The 25,469-nt window shown below is 37.2% G+C and overlaps 1 protein-coding gene across 2 annotated transcripts; it reads right to left on the minus strand.

Moving 5' to 3' along the window:
• Nucleotides 1-597: 597 nt before the first annotated feature.
• On the minus strand, nucleotides 598-24,254 carry LOC141837962 (uncharacterized). Of its 2 annotated transcripts, none has more exons than XM_074725335.1 (17): nucleotides 23,866-24,254; nucleotides 18,684-23,607; nucleotides 18,415-18,603; nucleotides 18,152-18,266; nucleotides 15,172-16,222; nucleotides 13,020-13,467; nucleotides 12,486-12,539; nucleotides 9,543-12,399; nucleotides 9,344-9,457; nucleotides 9,123-9,253; nucleotides 4,330-4,422; nucleotides 3,913-4,182; nucleotides 2,908-3,544; nucleotides 2,172-2,244; nucleotides 1,963-2,097; nucleotides 1,605-1,683; nucleotides 598-1,450 (listed from the first exon to the last, which is right to left on the minus strand). In XM_074725335.1, exons 1-15 carry the CDS (start codon nucleotides 24,192-24,194, stop codon nucleotides 1,998-2,000), a joined length of 11,385 nt encoding a protein of 3,794 aa, XP_074581436.1. In that variant the 5' UTR covers nucleotides 24,195-24,254; the 3' UTR covers nucleotides 598-1,450; nucleotides 1,605-1,683; nucleotides 1,963-1,997. The 2 variants fall into 2 exon arrangements, with proteins under 2 accessions (XP_074581436.1, XP_074581437.1); XM_074725336.1 differs by having other exon boundaries at nucleotides 1,605-1,695.
• Between the last annotated feature and the right edge of the window lie 1,215 nt (nucleotides 24,255-25,469).

Below are 25,469 nucleotides of genomic sequence, written 5' to 3' on the forward strand. Positions count from 1 at the left end.
GGCTGCTCCACTCGTGCCCTATCTTGTCCATGGCCACAAACAATTTCAGCAATGGATCAAGTAACTAACAAGCTATCCTTGTGCAAGGCATGGATAAGAAAACTTTGAGAGCCTATTCTCGATAAAAATAAAATTCTATCAATAATTTGTCGATCGATGATGTGTCCATGTTTCGAATTAATTGAATATTCTAATCAAAGAAGTGAATTATGTATTCTAATTAATTAAGGTAATTAAAATTGTGACACTATGGATGGCATGGATAAAGAGATGATTTGTCCCCGGAGCAATAGTTCCCTGATAAAATTCTACGACTTATTTGCAAAAATTTTCTTCCAAATAGGGAACTCAAGCATAAAATTCTAACAGATTTCTTACATGGTTTTACGTAGTAGATGTTAGTTTTGAAATTTTAAATTCATTGGAAACCATAAAATACACTGTGCGTTTAGCAATTAATCCATCGTTAATTGATTTAGAAGTTGAAGTGAATCCCTTCACAAAAGACTAATTTTTACAACCGAGCAAAATAATGGCCATTCTTTCTATGAAATCATGCATAATTGAGACATGTAGTAGGCGTTTATGACATATAATAAGCACTTAAATAATGAGAGGGACGTACTTTTCAGAAATTTGATGATATCGCAATTGGCAAACATTATTTGAAACTAGGCAATCCAATTCCTATCATGACAACTACACAAGTTTCTCCTTCTAATTGTTTAACATGGATGCCTACAATCATAGGCTTTTCTTATGCATTACAGGAATTTCAGGTAAGGCATTCAGATCATGGCTTGGAGTCGAATCGAAGAGAGATTTGTGTGCATATATGCAAGCTCATTGGTATGCTTAATCAACCACTCCAATCTGAGAACTGAAACAGATACCAAATTTGGAAAACAACAGCCTCAGTTCAAGGCACAGGCAGAGATGGCTGACTGTAACCCGTCTTGCCTGGTTTAATTTCGACAAGCTGAAAAGATTCAGCTTGGACGGTTTGCTGCATCTAGCTGGGTTGAAACTTCTTTGAAAATGCGACAAGAACTTTCTTTTACAGCACTGCCAATTCAGCCATCCATGCTAGGATTCAGCTCTAGACAACCAGTAGAGACCACAGCAAGAACACAGGTGTCACATAATGCAGTAGAGAGGTCCATCCAGGAGATTTGAAGCTTATCAGTTTTCATAGCAGCTTCATCTGGTAGCGGTACTTGGGATTCAGCAACTTGTAGGGACCTTTGCGTATTGCATTTTAAATGGCAAACTGAAAGGTTGTGCCGCATTAGACTTGAGAGGTCAATGGTTGATCCCAATAGATTGGCCATTTCAGCATGGAACCTTGAAATTGAATAGCTCCCTACAAGAGTGCAGATTTTCCTCCTTATCCATGAAGTTTCCAAACTACAGAAATTAGGGACACATCACATATATCATTCACTTATCCCTGTAACAAGAGAAACAACAAAAATAAGATTTATATTTAACAAACTTGAAATTTCTTGTAATGAGAAGGCTGATCATTCCATTGTAACAAATTATAATCATTTTAGAGAAATTAAATTTGTATATTATGTCATAAACTAAGCAAAAGAAGTCACCTTAGCTGGCCAGAAAGTTGGCAGAAAATTATGCTCTTCAGTTTATTGGCCTTTTCTCCTTGCTATTACAGGAAGACCACTGCTCCAATAACTATGAAATGAATGAGAGGCCATTTGAGGCTAAGCACATAATAAATATATATTTTTGCATTCATTTGTCTACTCAAGGCTCAGATATCACAGTTTATATACTAATAGCAGGGAATAACCTCATAATGCAGCATACATGCTGAGAACTATCATAGGAGTTTTAACGGGAAGCGGCAAAATATATTCCTTCAACGCAAGATGATACTTTTTCCAGGATGGTATGTTGAAGAACTTAAGTTTGAAGATATTCATATGAATGACATGTTACCTCTTAGTATATAATCAAATATCATGCTCAGATGATCATATCCACGGTGTCCAACCTTCATACATGTTACACAAGTTGTCAATGTTTGTTGCTTGCTTAATAAGGTAATCTACTTGCTCTGAAACTTCTGAAGACCTGCAAAACAATTCAAGATTCATTAGAAAGCAGGTTATTAAATCTTTAAGAAGACGATCATGAAAAGCATATACCTGTCATCAAGACTCTTTCCATCTATTTTTAATTCAACTTGCTTCAAGACTGTCAGAGCATAAGCGTTCTTACCTAAAAGCAGAAAGTCAAGCACAATATAATGTAGTGAACCATGGCATTCTCTGGCCAATCATCCTATACAAAAAAGGATGGAAGAACAGAACATGCCAAGAAAGAAAGGTGAATAACGAAATGAACAACCAAAAAATGTCAAATGCCAACTACTCATAAAAATATATTCCCCAGAACATGATTTGGGTATAGGGTATTGATTTAACGTAATCACATTTCTTGTGAAAGTACAAGTGTTTAACTGAGGCTGTCAAATCAAATTTGCATAAAGTTGTTCTCCACAAAATATTAAATGGAGTTCAGTAACACAATTTCCAATACATGCAGTCAATTTGTAGTGGTCAGGTTACATTTCATAGTTTTGAATCCATCCTATTCTGTCAAAGAGAAGCAGGTTATTCATGAAATCCAAGTAGCCTTTGTAAATTTGGTCGGTGAACTAGCAGATTTATTCACTAAACATCCCAATTTTGAGTGAATAACATTTATGACAAACTTGTAATAAAAAATACAGATTTTAAGCTTGAAGTGAAAAAGTTAAGAGCAAATGCACATTTGTAGATGGATAAGAGAAAATGGCAAAATGTCACGTGGCAGAACTAATTTTAATATTACAATGAACTAAAGACAACTAAAACACATTCATATGGTCACGAATTTTACCCCTTGTTTTCTGGTTTGCAACACCAGGGAATGAAGAATCAACAAGAATTTCACCACGTCCGTCGACTAGCTTGGAGTTATCTTCATTATCACCCATCAACTCTTTCACTACTTCAGATTTTCCCTTCCCTATCTCAGATGAAATTCCCAAGTTGTCAAGTACCGTCTTAGTAGATAAAGACAGGGTTTGTATGCTTTCATCTAGGTCTGATGGTGCTATTGAAGACAAACCAATGGCAACATCTTGTGATATATACTTAGACTCTTGATTCTCAGAATCAACAGATATGGTTTCAAATCCCTCAGTAATTTTATCAGAAATACTAATGCTGGTGTCCTCTCCAGTAGTATTGCTATGAAAGCACTGTTCCACATGGTCTGACTTCTCAAAGGTGCTACTTCCACTTAAGATGATACTGGAGCTTTGGCTACTGGTGTATGTGTGATCTGGGGCAGATATCCATCCTTCATCATGGAGGAATCCGCCATTTGTAACTAAGTTCTCAACAATTTCTCCACTGCTCTCAAGAAACCCTCCACTCTCATTTAATAAAATCACATTATTCGAGGGTTCAGAACCAGATATAGAAAGATTTTGAGATCTTGAGATTTGACTTTCTCCAAGACCTTCAAGAGCCTACAAACAAAATAATTCACAAGAGTAATGTTTGTGCACAAGAGTATCTATATTATCAATGATCTAGTTGGTTGTTTTAGATAATTATTCTAAGAAATTGGTATAGGCCCAGTAGTACATCTATGTTTATGCAAATGTATGTCCATTGGTCTTCTCAATATTGCAATAAAAACCACAATTACCATGATTGAGCAGAACGATTTGCTCATTCAAACTTTAGAGATCTATATCAAGCTAAATGATCAAGTAAAAGCAGAAATCCTTGTATTTGTAAATGAAATCTGGATGACTTCAAAATCAAAAGGAAAGAACAACTAAAGTTGGCCAACAACATTCTTAAGTGCAAGAAGTTATAACTTGAGAATTACTTTATGAAGATTTCCTGCATGGAGATTGGAAACACGTGCAAGTTTGGTCAGTGTGGAATGAAGCTCCTTTACATGGTTGGTTAATGAAAGAACCAAAGGAGCCAAAGATTGATAAGCTTCACGAAGTCTGAAAATATAAGTTTGGTACAGTGATTGCCCACGAACAAGAGATATCTCTTTATTATTTTCCTTATCTTTCAATGATGTATCAGCCACAGCAGCCAAATCAGCTGAAAGTGAAGCTTCGAGAGGAAAAATGATTGAGTGTGCCTGAAAAAAAAAAAGATATATGACACTGGCTTCATAGTTTCATACCGAGTAGATAACCCTAAAAAACTCTTAACGGAGACAATATGAGAAATATATCATTTCATAAATAACATTGATTTTCAGATACATCAATCAGAAGAGAAAAACCTTAGAAAGATCTGCCATAAGAGCACCATGTGCTGTAGCTGCCTCCTTCCCCAAGATATAAACATCTTCCAAACCTTCCGTTATAGCCAAGACCTGTAACATAATTACTACAGAATGTGAAAAATAACCAGAAGAATATGGTGCATATGGATCATAACAATTTAAAATGTATTTCCAGTACATACAAACTTTTCTTTATTTTAAGATTATGAAAAATTATTGACTCCCTAACACTCATCCAAGGCTCTATATGTAATTACATTTATCTGATATAATATATATAGGCAGAAAGGGAATATGTAGATTAATGATTTTTTTTTATTTGGTGTCAGGCGATTCCTCTGCAATGCCACCACCAAAAGCCTCTCTTCCATCAGCAGTATTGGCAGCATTCTCTCTTGCATCACCACCATGAATAGACAGTTGGACTTACTCTCCACTTCTGCTCATGTTCTTGAACCTTATGATTCCTCCCTCCTGAATATGTACTCACAACTGCATTGTATGCCGTCTTCTTTTTTATAACATATCTTATTCCACTTTGTCATCATAGTAATCTGATTTCATTTATTCCTTGAGTTTGGATTCAATTTTCTCTCAGTACTATCTCATATGTTATATTAATCAGGGGTTACAGATAGGCAATGAAAGATGAAATGGAAGTATTTCACCCTAATGAAAAGTAAGAACTAATCATTCTTCCTTCAAATTTAAGTTCACTATTGGAATATCTCTTATTGAATTAGGGACGAGCTTACAACTCAAAATTATACTATCAGATGTTGCTGATTACATGGACACATTTATTTTGTGATTAAGATTTGCTTTAATTATTTTTTTCCTCACCTTGACCATTATTTCAATGGCTATTATATCAACTAGATATCAAGAAAGTTTTTCCTAACGGTAATCATGATGAGGTGTTTATGGAACAACCTCCTTGGTCAGTCAAAGGAGCATGGCTTTACATGTAAACTGACAAAAGTCTGGATTAAAACAATCACCATACCATGGATAGTAAGTTCAACTCTACTTTTATCCATTTTGGTACGATAAGAAATGAATCACCATAGCACCATAGCATGTATAGTAAGTTCAACTCTACTTTTATCCATTTTGGTATGATAAGAAGTGAATAACCTCACACTGTAGCATGGATAGTAAGTTCAATTCTAGTTTTATCCAGTATGATAAAGAGTGTCTTTTGTAATGGCAACGGGTTTTATAAACTCTTTAAAATTCCATTTCAAAATTTTAGATGTTTAAAATTTAATTATTTTTAAAAGTTATTTAAAAAGATTCTTAGAGATTTTTGGCATAAGAAGGTTGTAATGAACATGAACAAGCTCAATACTTGGATTGGTAAGAGCTCTTTTATATTTCTTTGATATTTAAAAATAAAGTAAATAAAAACTCTAGTGAGCTCAGCTTATTAGCATTCATGAAAAAAGCTCGTCAATAATTATGGATGAACTTAATTATTAATTTGCATAAAGTTTGATATAAGCTTATTTTTCAAAATTTTATATTCAAGTATACAAATGTGATGAATATCTTATAAATTTTATGTTTTTATATTATTTATAATATAAAATGGTAATCTGGTGTATGAAGCTCCCGTCAATGTGGGGTCCCGGGGAAGGATCTATTATACGCAACCTTATCCTATATTATAAGAGATTGTTTCCGCAACTTAAACCCATGACCACCAAGTCACACAACAACTTTATCATTGTGGAAAAGCTCTTCTTCATATTATTTATAATATATTTTACAAAAATGAGAAAATAGTATGCTTTATTTATTAAATCAATATTTTAACTAAACTATAAATATAGTTAAGTTAGTAAAAAGCTTAAGCTGACTAAGATTTTTAATAAACAAGTTTAAAGAAACTCAATTAGATAAATAAGGCAGTCAAATTAAACTGGATTGTGTTTTTACAAAGAACATGTTGTATATGAGTGTATAAAAAGGGTAATAATCCCATATATTATAATCTTTCAATTAATTATATTTTTTCTCTTCGTTGAGTTGAGTTGTACTTGGTGTTCTATTAGTATTGAACTACTTAATTTATCATATTACCTCTCAGTGTAAGAAGCATAATTTTCTCATTATTTATAAAGATATTATTATCATCACTGGAGATGAAATTGTTGCTATAGGGTTGATTCAAAGTATTTTCTAGGCATTAAGGTAGCTCAGTCAAGCAAAAACATCTACATCTCCATGTTCTTGATGTGCTTAAAGAAGTTGACATGGTAGGTTCTAGGTCATTGATACTCAAATATCAAACTAATACGAGGTCAAGGGAGTGAATCACCTAATCTAGAGAAATATCACAAATTGTAGCTCAGTAAGTTGATTATCTAACAATCACTAGACCTTACATCTCATTATTGTAAGTGTGGTTGGCTAATTTCTTCGGTTTACATATCAAGGTTATTAGTCTAAAAGCTCTTCAATATCAAAAGACTCCCTCAAGCAAGGATGTCCTATATGGCTATATCATAATTGAGGCCACCTTCAAATTATATAGAAAATCACCATGCTCCGACAAGATACATGAGTCATACCATGTTATTATATTCTTCTTGTAGAGAAAATCATATGTTGGAAAACGGAAGGCAAATTGTTATGGTGAAATCAAGTGCAGAGAAGTAATAAAAAAATGATGCCTACTGTTGTGAGCTTTTTTTTTTTTTTTTTGACTCAAACGGCTAATGATTAACTCAGATTTGGATATAGCTGTAAGAAGTTGGGAAACAATGATCATTTTTTAAAAAACTGGCCATAAGAGGGGGAGAGTTGATGACCCACTTGTAAAAATATAAGGCACGTGGGCGCAAAAGACTTGAATTGTTACCTGCACAAGCTATGGGAATGTTGCACCATCAAGACAAAATAAGGTTTTGAAAGAACATTAGTGCTCCAAAACAAGATCATCGTTTTGTTGAAAGAATTTGAGGTGATTGTTATTGGAAGAATATAATCAAAGAAATCTCTTGGAACTGACTCATATTAAGTCATAGAATCTGTCAGTGCCAACTAAAGACATGTTGGAGGCACATGTGTGGATGTCAAGCAAAGAAGCATGGTTCTAGATTGGCTTGCACAGCAAGATGCAGATGCCACAGGCACCATCTAGACTGGCTCAGCAGCAAAATGTGGATGTGAAAAGCATGATTTTGGTTAGTTCGCACAACAATATATGTACATGGATGTGAGGGGCTCACACAACTAACTTGTGGGCAATGGTGATGCAAAGGTACAGAAGGCCTAGGCAGTGAGTACAAGATGGAGGATAAGGTGGGTTTGATAACATGGAGGCAAGTGGGAGGGCATCAACATTGGGAATAGTAACAGCAAGCGAAAGGGTTAGTGGCTGCAATACCTTATGGAAGAAGATAATTGGAATTGATCCTATTGAATAGAACTCCCCTTAGTAATAAGACCAATCTAACATAGGAAATAGTTTATTTGACTAAAAAACTTAACACAACAAGTTTTCTAGAAGGATTGTCTTCAACAGACTTGCTCATGTCTTTGAACTTATTTCACTAATATCAGTTAAACCTAGAAAGTAAGAAAATAGAAGAAATTACCAACTCAGTATAATCAAACAAGGGCAAAAATCAAAAGGGTGCCCATCATTTGACAAATCGTCAGATGGGTGTCCCTTTCCCAATTAAAGTCAAATGAACGCCCCAATTAAAGTAAACTACCCGAAATACCCCTAGACCTGATTTTAAAATTTATGTTGTAACATTACAACATGTAGCAGTTAGTTGCTAGCTGCTACAACAATATTATTATCTTATGTTGATTTTGCTTAATTGAAGGTAACAACCTAATTAAAATAACATTTTAAATTACAAAACAAACGAAGGGTACTCCATAACACCCACTTTAGGTAAAATGAACATTATCTAAATACCACTGTGTAAACGCTAGTAGTAGCTACTACAACATGTAGCAGCTGATTGCTAGCTTCTACAACAGTGTCATTATTTTATGTTGATTTTGCTTATTTGAGAATGATAACATAGTTAAAACAACATTTCAATGAACAAAACAAACTAAGAGGACTCCATGACACCCACTACATTTTAAATGAACATTATCTAAACATAATCGACTGTGTAGAAGCTAGCAGGTAGTTGCTACAACATGTAGCAGCTGGTTGCTAATTTCTACAACAATGTCATTATCTTATATTGATTTGCTTATTGAAGAGTAATAACCTGATTAAAACAACATTTCAATGAGCAAAACAAACTAAGAGGACTCCATGACACCCACTACTACATTTCAAATGAATATTATCTGATCATGATCGATTGTGTAGAAACTAATAGATAGTTGTTATAACGTGTAGTAGCTAGTGTCAATTTCTACAACAGTATCATTATCTTATGTTGATTTTACTTATTAGAGTGTGATAACATAGTTAAAATAATATTTCAATGAGTAAAACAAACTAAGAGAACTCCATGACACCCACTATATTGCAAATAAATATTATCTGATTACAATCGGCTGTGTAGAAGCTAGCAAGTAGCTGCTACAATGTGGCAACTACCTACTACAACCTAAACCTTAAAATTCGGTCCAGGGATATTTCGGAAAGTTTACTTTAAATGGAGCATCCATTTGATGTTAATTGAAAAAGGGACACCCATCTAACGATTTGTTAAATAATGGGTGCCCTTTTGATTTTTGCCCATCAAAAAACACATTTCATTCAGCGAGACAAAATTTACTCTGGTTGTTGCTCTCAGATCTCATACCTCCTCCAACATGGAACCACATTCAGATGTCAAAGCAGTATGGCTTCTGGAAATATGGATAAAGGAAGATAAAGCTGCATTTGCCCCAATTGTGTGCTCAATCATAACAGCAACGATCTTATGCAGGTCATCTATTAATATGAAAGAGTATTTCAGAATTTCTTTGAAATCAGTGCGAGACCAATATCACAGTTCAACTTCCACAGTAAATCTTCACGCACCTGAAGCAGAATTTGCCTTTACAGAGGTAATGCGGAGCTCACTGGTTGCAGCAAACAAGACATTAGCAGAAGCTTCCATGTTACTTTCAGCCATCTTCCATTCTTGTTCGGCACCTGATTGCAAAATAAAAACCAAATGCTTACACCATGAGCTCTATAATTTGTATATTAGGCAAAGGACAATGATTTGCAAACTCACAGTTAAAAGAATGGTAAGAAACATCTAATCTGGTCAGCGTATTCAAGTAAGCTTGCTGCCAAGTTCTTCCATCTGCAGTTGTTCGCCCAGAAGTTTTTTCGCCAGGTATCCAGAAAAGTCCATCTCTCGATGCTTCAAACTCCATCACAGAATTGCAGATCTTTATGATATCACTTGCCTGTTCTTGAACCGCCCAAAGCAATTGTCTTCTGCGTATTAGATGATCATGGAACTCTGCAGGAATTCCTGAAGTCTTGGATGTAGAGCCAGTTCCAATAGCCGTTGAACCAGCACAAGCCCATGCCATGGCTCTCTCCAGCTGCCCTTCAGCAGATGCTGATGTCCTTTCACAAGCTTGTAAGCATTCTAGTGATCGTGCTACCAAGGACATAGAAGACTGTAGCTTTTCCAATAATTTTGGCCGGCTAATATCTAAAATTAATGGATACAATTTATCAGCACCAAGAAACTTTTCTGAAGAAATCTTAGTTTTCAGTAGATATGGTGATGCCAAATCATGAAGCCATTCCATTTGTGCAATTTCAAGAACAGTCTCTGCAAGGGCCTCAGTTAGCTCATTCTCCTGTCTTGTCATGAGAGAAACTGCTGACTGGGCAGCCCTAGCAGTCTCATGCGCATTGCAGTATTGCTCAAGCATGAGGCTAATTTTCCTTACAGATCCTGAATCTTTCTTTGCTTGATCAGACATAAATTCTCTTCTTGCTTCCACCATGTGCTGCAAATGTTCAGTTTGTTTAGTTAATTCTGTAACAAAAGCAGGTGCAACTCTTCCAATTAAATAACGATAAATCCGATCTTGCAAATGAATCTCTAGCTTCTTTTTCAAAGATTTATAAAGTTGATCAAAACCAACATTACTGTCGAGAGAAGATGAAATCTCATGAAAGCACATGTCCAGAATCGAGTCCATAATACTAATTTTCCAAATAAAAAAAGCATGATCCCTCAACAAGAATGTAAAATCCCACACCGATTCAGATATTGCCGAGCCAGATATCACAGAATCAGCTAGGTTGTAGGTGGAGCCATCTGAATTTACAGGAATAGCACCATGTGAAACCAGATCAAGATCGACTGATTCAAGCTCAGCAAAGGGCTTTTCAAGTGAAGCCAAAAGAGCTTTGCTTCTTCTAGCATGCAGATAACCTTCCTCTTCAGTGTTCATCAAAGATGTAAAATACTGCTGGGAAGAACTCAAAGAATTTATAATATTGACTTCCAGCTTCTTAAGAGAGGAACTCCGTGTATCTTTCTGGTTCCAACTTTGATGAAGTTGGTCTAACTGTGATCTACAAGCTTCTTCTTGAGAGGCTATCTCTTCAGCTTCTTCCCAGGACAAATTATCACGTCCACTTAGAGCTGCCTCTCCAAGAGCTAACTGCTGCTCTGTAATCAGTCCAACCTTCATAAAATAACTCTTTTCTAGCTCCAACAAGGATGCCCTCTCCAGTTCAACCTCGAGAAGCTTCTCTAGTGATGTATCAATGGAACCACGGATCTGAGAAAGTAATCCAAAAGCTTCCATTGTTTCTGAATTGTAAGTGACAGCAGATCTAATAATCTCTGGAAGAAGAGTTCCGGTAATTTGCTCGAGCAACTGATTACTTGATTGCAGACAAGCCTGATAAATAGAAGCCCAGTTTTGCGAAAATGCTACAGTTGTATTTTCCGCTGTAGTATCAGTAAATGGTAAAACAATTCGAATGAGTTCTTGAACTTCACTAACAAAGCCTGCTACCAGTACACTTTTCTCAATCTGCTCCTCGAATCTGATAAAAGCAGTTCCAGTGTCAGCTTGTGAACCAACTGCAGTTCTCCTTTCGGCGAATTTATCAGAAAAATAGGTCATATTTGTTTTGATATCCTTATATAAATCAATCACAGCCATACATAGAACAGAAAATGCCTTCATTTTCTTCTCATCAAGATCCTCCTGAGATTTAGCAACTTTTGATCCATCATATTTGCTTTGGCCTGGAAGAGTTTTGAACTTGTCATCTTCATTCCTTCGGAAACTGACAGCCTGCATAAACTTTGTGAAGAACGACAGAAGGCGCTCCTTTGATTTTGCTGCAGTATCTGCCCCAATTGATTCCATGAGCACTGAACGCTCAGCAGCATTTTTTTCTATCTCTATAGCACATATTTCCGCTTTATGAAGGAGTTCTTGATGCTGCTGTTTAACAGAATCAAAGCCTTCTCCTTTGCTCTTGGCAATAAGCTCAGCCGCATGATTATTAGAAAGTAAAAGGGCTTCAGATGACAGGCTGCTTACTGACAACTGCAGCACTTGTGCCCAACCATGCACTGGGCTGCTTGCAATGTAGCTAAGAGGGAGAACTTTATTCAGTACCAATGCATACTCGTTTAGTGCTTCAATTGCACAAGAAAGTCCACTGTCTAACTCATGGATTAGATGGGAAACTTCCTTATCCAAATCAAGACATTGTGCTTGTGTCGGCTCTGGAACAATTGTTAGTGGAACTCCAGAGATGACAACAGCAGAAACAAGAGAAAATGCCTCTTCTGTGCCACGTACCATTAGTAGACTGTTTGCATCTGGAATCGTGCCACTTCGTAGAGCATCAAGCACCCCTCCATGCTGATCAATCCAGAGAGATGCCTCTTGGGCTTTCTCAGCAGCCATAGCTTTTGCTTGAGCAAATTCATGGGCCTGGACTTCAAAAGTTGTCCTGGATGTTTCACATATAGAAGTGGCTTCAGTGACCACTAACTTTGCAGATGCCTCATGCTGCATGAGACTCGTTCTCTCTTTGTCAGCATGATAAAAGATGGTAGATATTACTTCATATTGATTTAACGAATCCAAGAATGCCTGAGTATATTTGACATGAATTCTGAGATGTGTTAGCAAATCACACATAATGTGCATACATAACATAAGAGCAATTAACATCATACCTTCAGAGCTGATTCAACAAATGGTAATGTAGCCACCAGATGATCATGATGCTCCTAAAATATTCAGAAAAACATTTAAGATCATTTTCACTATGTCTTCAGTTGGAAGGAACAAAGTTAAATGGTAGACTTAATACAAAGCCACTTAAGATAAGGTTAGTAAAATGCAGAGATGAACATGAAAAGATTATACTAACTAAACTAAAATAGGCATTGGGATAATTTCAGTATAAGGCATAAGCAAGTCTTAGGTCATTTGAGATATTCTTTTTCCATCTCAAACGCCGAGATGACTAGCACAGGGACTAGGTTTTAGGGATTTTCTGATGACAAGTTCTATAGTACTCTCTTTGTCAAGACAGGGATGTCAGGAGATGAATATGCTTGGTTCTTCAAAATACAAACAAACAACTGTTTCATTATCTCATCAAACAAGTTAGGTAAATATTAATCTTTGTGTTAACATTTAAGTTTTCTGAAAACACTGGAGCAAGTTTTATAAAGGCATCTACTATCCTTCTTTGAGAGGATTACCTGCAGAGGAACACGCATCTCTTGAACCCTTGAGGCAAACAGACTAAGGCTGACAGCCATCTCCATTCCCTTTTTTTCTTCACCACCTATCGCAGCTTCATCATGGATATCTCCCCGTGTCCACTCTACCAATGGGTCCCAAATAAAAACTTCCAGTAACATAAGTATTATATCTTTGTTCTTCTGGAGAACCTTCATGACCGCCTCACAGTTAGACCTGAAGGTACCTTCTGTGCCAGTCAACCCTAAAGCAGTTTCAATTATCTGAGTAAGGCGAAAAGGGACAATCTCAGGAACCTTTAACCTCCTTCCCTTGTCGAAACATATATTATAATCTATATGGACAATTTCTCCAGTAGAAAAGTCCATAAGAATATTATCCAAATGTCTATCCCCAAGACCTAGAATGTAGCCAACTATACTCATGGCTGCTATGCTTCCAGAGAACCTGCAACTCAGAGTATATAAATTTCATGATTATAGTGGTAATCATCTGAATGAACAGATTTAAGACACCAACTTGCAAACGAAAATAACACATAGTTTTAGTACATTCTAATCAGCTAAGCTTTATTGTTGATTGGATCAGTTGATTGCATCAATCAATTAAGCCACATGAGTTCATCATTGGGGAAATGTCAATCAGGTATCAATAAATTACTAGCAATTTGCACATGATATGTAACAATGTGTTCAACCATAGATAATCTAGAGAACACCAATCATCAGTTGTCAAAATAGAACTAGGATAAGGGAACTGGTCCTCAAGTGCGACTGCCTTAATCAACTAACTCATTGACCTGAAAGCAAGTTCCTTAAAGGTAATGATACTTACCACAACACCTTTTTAGTTGTATAGTATCACAAGCACGGTCTCAAAAAATATTATATGCCAGTCAGCACCAGCAAAATTTACCAGTCTCCCTGCCAACCGGCATGCAAGATCCTATAGAAACACGATCCATGCCCATTCGCATCCATTCATTCCTCAACAGCTTCCCGATCCATGCCCATTCGCATCCATTCATTCCTCAATGGCTTCCCGATCCATGTTTCTTCCTCTGTGAGCGCAGAAGGTAATGACTGGCAACCACAACAAGTTTCTTCCTCCACCACAAGCAACAGCAACAAGTTATTTCCTCCCTCCGCGATTCTTTACTCCAAATTCATTCCTTCGTGAGTGACAACACCATGACTTCGACTTGGACTTTGTTCCTCCCTCAACTAAGGTTTTTGAAGGTAAACAACTTAACTCCTTTCCTCCTCTTCCCTCTCCTTGGTGCCTGAGGCACAGTGTGTCGGCAAGCCCAATACAGCACATAGGTCTCATTGACCGAGCTCACCCCCTCTTCTCCCCTTTCCTCTTCTTCTTAATCTTCTCCTCTTCCTTCTCCTTAGTGCCTCCAGCACAATGCAGCATTCCCAGAATGGCAGGATACATTCTCATGGATCCAAACCCCAACTTTGAAGAAGATTTCAAACCTTGTTCACAAGCACACGTATAGCATAACGTAATGAATTTCAAAGGCTAATTATACAATCAAAAGAGATGTTCATTGCAGATTAACCATGGTATACATGAATGACACCAAAGTAATATTAGCAAAATGACGAGTTAATTACATCAATAGTCCTTCATTGCAATCAGTGGGTAACAAAGTTGATTTGATAACAAATTTAACAATTGTACAGGACTATAGTCCATATGTCGCTAGAAGGCAAAAAATTGAATTTCAACACTTCAGGAACCTCATGAAGTGTCAATGATGGAATAAGAGATAAATGGGAAAAATATAGTAAAGTTATTGCTTACTTGCCTCAGATGCCTTTACTCGTGGTCCTTCCAAAAAAATTGCAAAATACATGTTCTAAGTTTATTTATTTTTAGACATGGGCAACCAGCTCAGTTAAGTAATTGTCGGAGCCTGCTCTCATAATTCTTTGGCCCCTAATAGTTCACAAGATATTCATTCATTATTTCATGGTTCTGAATTTTTTTACCAATTGTGTAAGCATAATGTTGCTCAACATTAGATGAAATTGACAAAGAAGTCTCATCTATTAAACAATTACATGCAGGAAATTGATGACTGCAAAAACTTGAAGAAAGAAGAATTTCGGCACCATCTTGTAGAATCAAGTATCGAAGTACCTTTTAGCCTTTGTACTAAATGCTTTGAAACCCTCACTGGCACACCATAATTCCTGCCATAGTAGTTGTTTTGGAGTCTCTTTTGTAAGCTCCAAAAAGACCTTTCTTTTCACTTCAAGAGGCCAATCCCTTCGTGAGATTACTCTTCTTATGCCTTTTTCTTTGAGTGCGGGTATAATTTTTCCATAGAACATATCACTAGGGCGAGGAACAGCCGGTAAATTGCTCACATTGCCAGCATCAGCTGCAGAAATCTGAACCATCTGAGTGTTTATCTGCCATGTCTTGTAAACACTATATATGCTGGTTATATTATCTATCCACTGGATTAACCCTGCACGGCCACTAATAGGAGTTACAGAGTAATAACGAATAGTGAGCTCACGACCACGAGTATCATCACAGGATGACAAACAATTATTAATTGCCTGCAACAGCTGCATGATTCGGGCATCCAGACGTAGATCCTCACGCCCTTTAAGAAGATAAGTGTACATTTGACCATCTGAACCTTTTAAAATCAGCTTCTTAGGTTTGGTTTTGGTTGATAAAATTGTTACCTGTTCGCCAAAGGAACAAATTGTAATAATTCCTGCATTGTCAATTGTAGAGCTTCCTGAGGTATCAAACATTGATATTTGCTTCTCAAAACCAGGCATTGGAACATCAGAAGACGAAAGAGATGCCAGACATGGAGCCACATCAATTAAAGATACACATGATTTCCGATGATGAGTTGCTAAAGATGTGGCGATAGTATCAAAAGGTCGCCAAACATCACCTAGAGCTGCTGAAGATTTAGGGGGGGTTTTGAAACTTAATGTGGCTGATTTCAGTTGCTCAAAGTACTCTTGACGGAACCAAAGCTCATTAGATGTTCTTGGTTCACGAGATGTTGATGCCAAACGGCGCTCTAATGCCACAACAACTGGAGCCATCATAGCTGAGTATTTAGCTGCATTTATCTTGCTCTTTTCAGCATCACTGAGTGTTGGATTCTCAGCAACTCTTGCTGCTTCCACTTTTAACGTATTGATGCGCCGTATTACATCTAGGTTTATAGGACTAGTTAGAAACATTCTTAAATATCTACAATTGCAAAGAGAAAGCTGAGATTTGTTATCAAACTACCATATCGAAGAACAGATCAATATATTATGGATATAATAAAACTAAAACAAGAATTAGATTTTATTATATTCTAAGTTTTGAGTTCAAAATCGTGTTTTATGATTATGAAGTCAAAAATTGGTTCTCCTCAGATTCTTAATATTTAAAACACCATTTATCCAAATAATGTCAACAAAAGGTTATCAAAGGTCATGTGCTTCCATAATAGATAATTGATAAACTCATCCAAACCAATATAATGTTTGCTTTCTAAGTAACTAGTTGCCTTGTTGTACGTGTTATGTTCCAAATTTTCTTTAGCAAGTTATTGAACCATGCACATGAGTTCCCAAATACCCAAATCACTCACCCTACTTTTCAAATTCCTAAATCCGCACCGATTTTCCAAAATACCCCTCTGCCCTCCCCCTGCCTTCCACCGCCTTGTCCACTTGAACCAAACCAATTGACAGTCACTCGAACAGGCGACCATGAAATCATGGCCAAGTAGCCAAGCTAGCCATGATTTCCACAAAATCATGGCCAGGTGGTCGCTCGCCATGATTTTGGAAGCAAGCGGTCATGAAGAGCTAGCCACGAAATGTCGGCCGAGCAACCACTTGACCACATGGCTACAATTTCACAGTTAGGCAGCCACTCAACCACATGGCCACGATTTCACGGCTACCTGGTCAAGCAATTGCGCAGTCGGGTGAAAATATAATAAAATATATTATGCTCCTCAAAGGTTAAGGCTCAAATGGAATTACAATCATTCTCTACTTTGTGAAAAGAACATGCTGTTTAATAGGGGATTGGGAATTAGGGTCCCCATTTAAATGCACTAATCTAACTAAATTAGAAATATATGTAAATTATTCAAAGAAAGAAATATGTTATACCTAAAAGGAATTAATCAATCTAAGAGATAAATTAAAATACAAATAAGAAAATGAACCAAATCATATTTACTTCTACGAAAACATTTCTACAAAATTATCAACTTAGAAACTTAGGCTCGGTTTGTTCCCTAGAAAATATTTTCCAATGAAAATATTTTTTTAGATTTTCCAACATTTGGTGCAATAGAGTAAATCATGGTTAACAAAAGCCAGTTTGGTCAATGAAAATTTTTCTTTTGGTAATAGGTTTTTTTGAAGAAAATGAATTCCCTTGAAAAAGAGCAAAAATTATTTTTCTTGCTCATCCACAAGCCCTTTGCACTATCAATAAACATCTCTTAGTCCTCCAATCTTCACTCTCATTCATGTAGGTCAATCAATTTGGAAAACTAACTAACAATTTGATCACTCTAGGCTGGTTAATCAAGCTGAGAGGAATGACCAAGCAGTCCAGTGACGATCAAGTTGTGTGATATGGTTGGTCGGTCAAGCTGAGTGATCCAATTGGGTTAGTTAGTTTGGACAGTTCATGCAGGTCAGGTAGCTAGGCGGACAGGTCAGGACGGCCAAATTAGGTCTTCTATTTTATTTTTCTCATTTAACCTGAAAATACTAAGAAGCTTATACATCTAGCAAAACTATTGTTACATAAAGAGAGCAACAACACCCAAAATAATGTTAATGTATAGCAAAAATTGTTTGATGATATGAAAATAAGGATGCTAATGTTTTTTCACTATCTAGTTGGCATATAATGCATCATTTAAATTCATGCCCATGGTTTGACCAAAGGAAATCTATAGCATCTTTTGCAAGCAGAAAAGGTAAAGCAAAGATATGAATTCAAAAGTTCGACAGCAAACAGTCATATATGCTTTCAGAGAATTAAGCTGTGAAAACAAATGTAAAATAAATGAGTTAAACAATAAAGAAATTGAATTGCCTGCAAAAGCATTAATAGGTGTTACCTGTATGAAGATCCTGAAGTGTGCTCAACCAAAGCTCCTCCCACAAAATAGTTATCATCCCCATCTCATTTATTACCAGCTGAACGTCTTGAACTAATTTTGGATAAAGCTTAAACTGCATTCAATGAAACCTAGTCAGAGAGTAGGAAACTGGACTAAAACTTCATTCATCAATCATTTTGGCAAATGAACTCCAATTATGCATATGCATGTAAGAGAAAGGTGAAAAAAAAAACATATAATTGTTAGGAAAGGTGTATTACCAAGCAGTCATGTATCTGTTGCAGCTCCTCCAGTGGTTTCCCTTCATTAGCATTCATATCAACTAGTGTGGGGTATACTATAGACCAAGGATATGACTTTGCTAGCATCATTAAAAGTCCCTCCAATTGCTTTCTGACATGTTGTTTAGGATGAGAACTTAAATGAGCAAAGAGTTGAGGAATGACTTCCTATAAATGAAATAACAATAATAAGTTATCAGGAATCATTGGATAAAAAATATATATATAAAGACTTTAAAGCAAGGGACCTGCAATGGAGCCAGAGGAACTATAGCAAGGTCATGCGGTAAAGTCTCCCTTAATTCATATCCATAATTCATGACAATGTGAAGGATATAGAGCATTGCCCTAAGGGTGCAGCTCTTCTTCTTTTCGTTATTTAGAACATTGTTAGGAGAAAAGGCTAAATATTTGGAAGAATATGAAAGGTACTTCAAATAGCAATGTGCAGCATGCCCATATAATGAGGTCCGCCTTTCCCTCACAGACCACCAAATGCTAACCAACTCATTGATCAAAGGCAAGGCATCATGTTTCCTCATCCCACCTTTTTTATCGAGCAAAAGCACTTGCAGCTGAGAAGATACAGCAGCAGAAGGGCATTCACCATTATATGACTCAGATCCAGGTGCTCCAGCTGCAGCCTGCATTATATATATGGCTTGCTCAACCAATGAACTTATATGAGCCTCCTTTTCTTGGAGATTAGAGAGATTTGATCTTTCTTCATCCAAATCATCAGCAGAATATGTATTAATATCACTGAGAATCCTCCTAACTGTAGCTTCTACCTTGCATGTTTCCACTTCAGTCATTTTGCATCTATATGGAGAAATTTCTGGACAAAGAACAGAAGACGAAGAACAGGATTGAAGAACAGTCCCATCGACCAGAGGGGAACCCTCAGCTTGTTGAAAACACCAAGAAGCATAAGAGAGCCAGACCTTACCCATAGTGGGACAGATATTACATGACATTTTTCTGGTTGTACCAACTAACTCATCAATAACTTTATTATAATCCCACTCAGGGTTTATGCCGCTGTCAGTCAAATCAGTTCCCATAAATAATGTGCATTCGCTATTGGTAAGCAGTAGTTGACGTATTTTCAGAAGAACATTTTTGAAATCATGATTAGGGGAACCTTGTCGTAGCCAATTTGAGAGTTTCAAACATGCCTTGGCCCTTAGAATCCTACAAGTTTCCGAAGATATAGCTGAGGCAGACAATGTATTACTGCTGATCAAAGAACACATATCCAACATAGCCATTTCATGATTTTCTTTTGCATATTTGAGTAAGATATCCTCATACTGCATAGTCAGAGCAAGATCAGTATGTATCCCTTCAGAACTCATCCAAATATGATCTTTAAGGTATTGAATCATGCGGTCTGCTAACATAAAGTTGTTCTTCTTTCGACCCACAGCAATCAACTGCTGACAGAGAAACAACGTAGTTAAAGAAGTTGGCATCAGAGTTCGGTAAATTCTAAAAATTTTGATCCACAAACCACAATCTTGATAAACTCTGCTGATTGGAGATGAAAGAACTTGATGAAAGGACTCCAAAACTGATGGCAGTTTTTTTTCATAATCTTGGCTATTTGATCTTGTACCTTCTTCGAAAGCATGGATGCAATGAAGTTGGATGGCACAAGCTGCTGCCTGAGGCAATCCATCAAGAGGAACAACAGACAATGCTTCATCCAGCATCAACTTTGCCTTTTCTAGTTCTTCCTTGAATTTATGAATTGATCCATCCCCTTTAAGCATTGATCTCAGAAGCATCTGCTCACTCCTCTCTAAAGCAATCTTAGGATCAAGAGCAATCTCACAGCTACTTTTCGGTGTCAAATCTAGATAGGACCAAGCTGCTTGAAAATCTCCAAGATCAAATCGTGCCAAGGCATGAACAGCATTTACTTCATTACCAGCTGTAGTTAGGGCTCCAGAATAAGCTTTCCCAGCATGCATAGCACGGAGTGACTGTAATTCAGTGAGCCAGTTTTCTAGAGAATTCCAATCAGAGACTGATGTATAACACTCAATTACACGTGAAATAATAAACTGTATACCATCAGAACCTAAAAGAGTTAATGCAACTTCAGACTGAAGCATGTGAGAAAAAAATGCAGCCGCCTTTTCATACTGACCTTGAGCTTGATACATGAGTCCAGTTATCCATGATAAGTACCCAAAGGTTCCAGTTACACCTTGAATAATCTGTTTGTCTTCTTTAAACAAGGTAGAAAATTGTACCGCAACCCATTTCTGGAGGCCACTCAAAGCCTCCGGTTCATAATTCCTACACAAGGCCAATGATGCATAACGGACAACCTTCAAGACATCTCCTGTGATTCTGTTTCGGATATGGACACTTTCAGATAGTGAGGACCCTCGAGGTTTCTCCAACAAAACTGATGCAGCTAAATTTCTGAGATCCTGCAACCGTAAGAAGCAGTATTGGATAGTAGCATCATGGCAATGCAATGCCAGCCCACAATTCATCATAGGTTCACATATTCGCGAAAACCATTCCTCACAAACTTTCTTATTTGCTCGGAAGAACATGGAACTTTGCCGAGTACAAGGAGGAAAAATGAAAGAACCTTCATAGGCATTGTAAATATTTTTCTTCAAAGCTTCAACAAAATCCAGAAGCAAACGCATTGGTAGCAGGTGAGCATTGGATTGTGCTATGTACTTGCTGTCACTTTGTTCTGCATCTAGCAAAAGTACATTAGGTATGTCTAAAAGCATACGCTCTAAATCTGCAAAAGTCTGGGTGGGACCACCGAGGTTAGTTCGTAGACGAAGAGCAACACAATGTCTAGCAGCTTCATGGATTGACCACCAAACAGCAGCTATGTTATTGACTGGGCATATTTTATCAAACACAGATTCTTCAGCCTTGCCATGATTCCATGTGTCAGCATCAAGAGGCTCTCTGACTCTTTCCTCCTTACTAGAAAGTAGCTCTTTTTTACAGTCACAACTAAATATTAATCTTTGGATCCAAGAAGATAGAGGCACCTTCCATCTCTGTGATATGTAACTCATAATTGAGACAAATTGATGTGAATGTAGCTTTCTTGGAGAATGCTTCAAGGCAAATACACTCTTCCAAGTCAAGTTATAGTTCTTGACAGTAGAATTCATTAGCAAATCATAAAACCTAGTTCTACCATTCAGACCACACGAATATATTGTCAAAGGTAGCACAACAGGAAGTATTCTGGCAAATGCATTTTTCACGGATACATCTGGATCGCCGAGTTTATCCAGCACAAGCTCTGAGACAAAGTGAAAATCTGCATGATCAATTAGCCTTGCCAATAGAAGAACTTCCAAGACAGATGCCACAAGAGATCTCACCTTAGATTCCCTCACATATGCTGCATCAAAAATTACATCAAGTAAATCACTACCAACACTATCATTTGCATATGGATCACGTATTGATAACAATAATGAATTCTTATCCATAGTTGCAACCATCCAGCTAAATGCGCTGATCCAATCAAGGGCTTCCAGCTTCACAGAAAGAGGTAAATTAATGCCAAGTGCCCTAACAATGCAGTTAGTATATTTCTTTTTATATTCAGTAACAGCATCCTTCTTTGCTTGATGGCTTATTTGATAATTTTTGTCAGAATTACTAGATTCCTTCTCCCAAGAAGCTTGCAAAATTGTAAAGTTACTTAAAATTTCAGCCCCACTTAACTTTTTCAATATTTTAATAATAAGGAATTGCAACTCAGAGAAACTTTCAAAGGGAGGTTCAAAAGGATTAAGCTTCTCTAAAATCAAAGACGCTAGCTTCTTTGATCGCTCATATCTGTGTGTGTTGATGACAACCTGATCTTCCAAAATCTCAGAAGAAGAACAAGCAACAGAACTTAACAATGCATTTAGATCAAACTTTATTAAGGTAATCAATTCATTTTCTGAATAGGCCTTGCTAGAACCTAATTCTAGTTTCACTTGGTCATCTGGGAGAAAATTCAATAGAAGCTCATTGGTATCACCAAAATACCCTTTAATTTTTCCAAGCACAATTTTTGACAACTCTAACTCTTCAATCAATGAGGTAATAGCTTCAATAACAACAGCATCAGACCCATGTTGAAGAAAAAAAAGGTAAGTTGAAGCACAGCTTGCAACTACAAGGTGATTTGGATGCAGGCGCAACTGCGAGAATGGGGAAAAAAATTGTAATAGAGTCCTCACAGAGGAAGGAACTAATGCCAACTTTTGTCTAGATAACAGTTGCAAATTAGTCTTAATCAATGCATTAACCTGCAAGGATGGAATGTTCATCAAACTCTGGAAAAAAATGTCAACAGCAATTGGATAGGAGTTAGAGAACCTTTCTTCAAGAATTTCTGCCAGAAGAATCAAACATCTCCAAGATTCTCCCATCCATTTTGTCAACCCAAATTTCCTACCAAAAATTGCCATACACCTAAGTAATCGAGGAGCCATGCTCTCCAAGGTTTCTTTCACCTCCTCAAGTGCTTGGATTTCTGTCTTGGCTGAAGATATAACTTGTAGAATTGTTGAGAAACAGGAAAAAAGAGCAAGCAACCTCCCAAATTGACTGCCAACTTCAGTACTGATATCCTGAATAAGAACTTCAATATCGCCTAAAAATTTTGATAGCAACCCTAGCGAAAATGGTAAATTGCACAGCCAATGCTTCTGGAATTGCAAGAAGCTGTTCATGATTATCATTCTACCAGATTTAGAGAGGTCAGGCATGAAAGCCCACCCCAAAAGCAAGTCAACAATGTCAGCAAAATGTGGCTGGAAGCAGTTCCCAAATTTCAAAGAAATCAAAGTAAGAAGACCAAGGAGCTTATGGAGTAAGCTAAGGGAGGTCCTCTCATCCTCAAGAAGCTCTTGACATGCTTTGAGGATCATCGGGACAAAGTGTTCTATGCTATTAGCATCCCCAGCATTAAGGAACTCTTTCAGGCTCTCCAATGCCAATTGCTCGGAACCATTCGCAACACCGTTGTCACCGAGAAGGGGGAGAGCCCAAGCCATGAATCTGTCAGCCAATGCCAGACCATGATTTGGGACACCATTTGAACCAACTGAAGTTGAAACCAGAACAGAACAAAGAGATCCATAGGTAATCGCGGCGGCTCGCCTCACAGCGAAAGACCTGAAAGATAACTTTGACGGTATAACATACACATACGTAAAATTTGTTCAAATAGAAGTATTTCCATTATCTTCATAGACAACAAACATACTTGACAGCTTTCACGGAGAAAGTACAGAGAAATTCATAGAAAAAGAATCGTCCCATATTACAACAGTTTCAATATTCCAATTATGCCAATTACAGAACGAATAAGGATGAGCTAAATGACTGTTTTACGGTTTGAGGGAGGCAGTAGGAGAGGGGAAAAGGGCTTACTTGTCAGAAAGAAGTTGACCCAAGCCCTGGGAAAGAAAATGAGACGAGTGGGAGATGACGATCCCATTGGCAGGATAAAGGATGATGCGCTGAAGGGACTCAATAGCAGCAATCCGTGAATCGTCACCGGCTCTATCGATCTGCCCTTCAGGCGTCGCCTGAGACGAGGAAGACGAAGAGCCGGCGACCTCGCCTACGGCCCCGGGAGCAGCGGAGGAGGAGGAAGAGGAGGAGGAGGCGGAGGACTGGGGAAGGGCAGCGGAGAGTAGAGCGGCTAGCTGTTGTTGGAGGTGGTGATGATGGTGGGGGTGAGGGAGGTGACCTTGCATCGCCACTCACCGCGCTGTTTGATTCTCTAGCTAGGCGTCTTGCGTTCGAGGTCGAGCATCGCCGCTTCGGCCTCGAGTCGAAATGTTTCCACCGACAACAAACTCCTCTAAAGTGAGCTAAATAATCAAAATAAATTTTTAAAATGGCACAAATCATTCCGATGAAATAAGTGACAAAATAAACTTACTAAAACAGTAATCAATTTTTTAAACATAATAATTTATATAAATGCTTTTTTAAAATATACAATTAAATTTAGAAACATCATATATTGTACTTTAAATTATTTTTATAGATATAAACTTTAAGTTTTTTTCGATGATTAATCATGGAGGTAACTAAAGGCATCTACCCTATTATTCATCTATCAAAGTAAATTTGAAGGTATAAATATGTAAATGGATAATAAATCCCTCATTGATCATTGCAAGAGATTAACCATCGTGACTTTCTTCGTAAAAAGTCATGATCTAAATTGGTGAAAGTATAACGTCAGATTCTAATGTATTGCGGCCTAACATCATTAATAATTCAAGCATAAAAGTGTATCTAAATTAAATGTCTACCTCTAAAATTAATAAAACTAAATTTAAACACTTATATTGTAAAAAAACTATTGCACTAATTAAGAATAGTCAAACCGTTGACCCTTCTTCATAAGAAATTATCAGAGGTATCTTGTATTTGAAAAGAGCATCCAATGCACAAATCTAGACATTCAAACATTCCTCCTATTTTATAATAAACCATATCATGCAAACTTTGATAAGGATCAAATGGCTGTTCATGTACCTTTATCTTTGGAAGCTCAAGCAGAAGCTCGTTTACTTATGTTTTCTCATATGAATCTCGTCTCCAGCTATTGGGGATCATCTTTTTCATTCCAATCAATCTCTTGCTCCTCCTTATAGAATATACCATATCAGTTGGCATCCATCGCTTAAAGCTTGTGAGCTAACAACCCTTTATTGAGTAAAGGCAGAGCCACTTATTAATCTATCCGAGCTTTAACTTGGGTCCGACGATATTGAGGAGGAAGAACATATAAAAAAATGATAATCCTAGTAGCTACAAAGGTTGGAGAACCGCCGGTCCTACGGAAGTTTCCCACCGACCACCAGGGTAAATCGGGAAGTAAATACGGCGGTGAATGCAGATGCCCAGCATCCTTTGATTGCGTTCTCCATTTGGAGGAAAATTTCTACAAATACGCCGTAGTTGGATCGGACAGATATTGATGTTATCGCATTTGCTGCCATGGACCTTCGAACTGC

The sequence above is a fragment of the Curcuma longa genome, chromosome 11 (genome assembly GCF_044706935.1).
Source record: "Curcuma longa cultivar G26 ecotype Majalengka, Jawa Barat chromosome 11, ITB_CL_G26_1.1, whole genome shotgun sequence".
In the NCBI taxonomy this organism is placed as follows: domain Eukaryota; kingdom Viridiplantae; phylum Streptophyta; class Magnoliopsida; order Zingiberales; family Zingiberaceae; genus Curcuma; species Curcuma longa.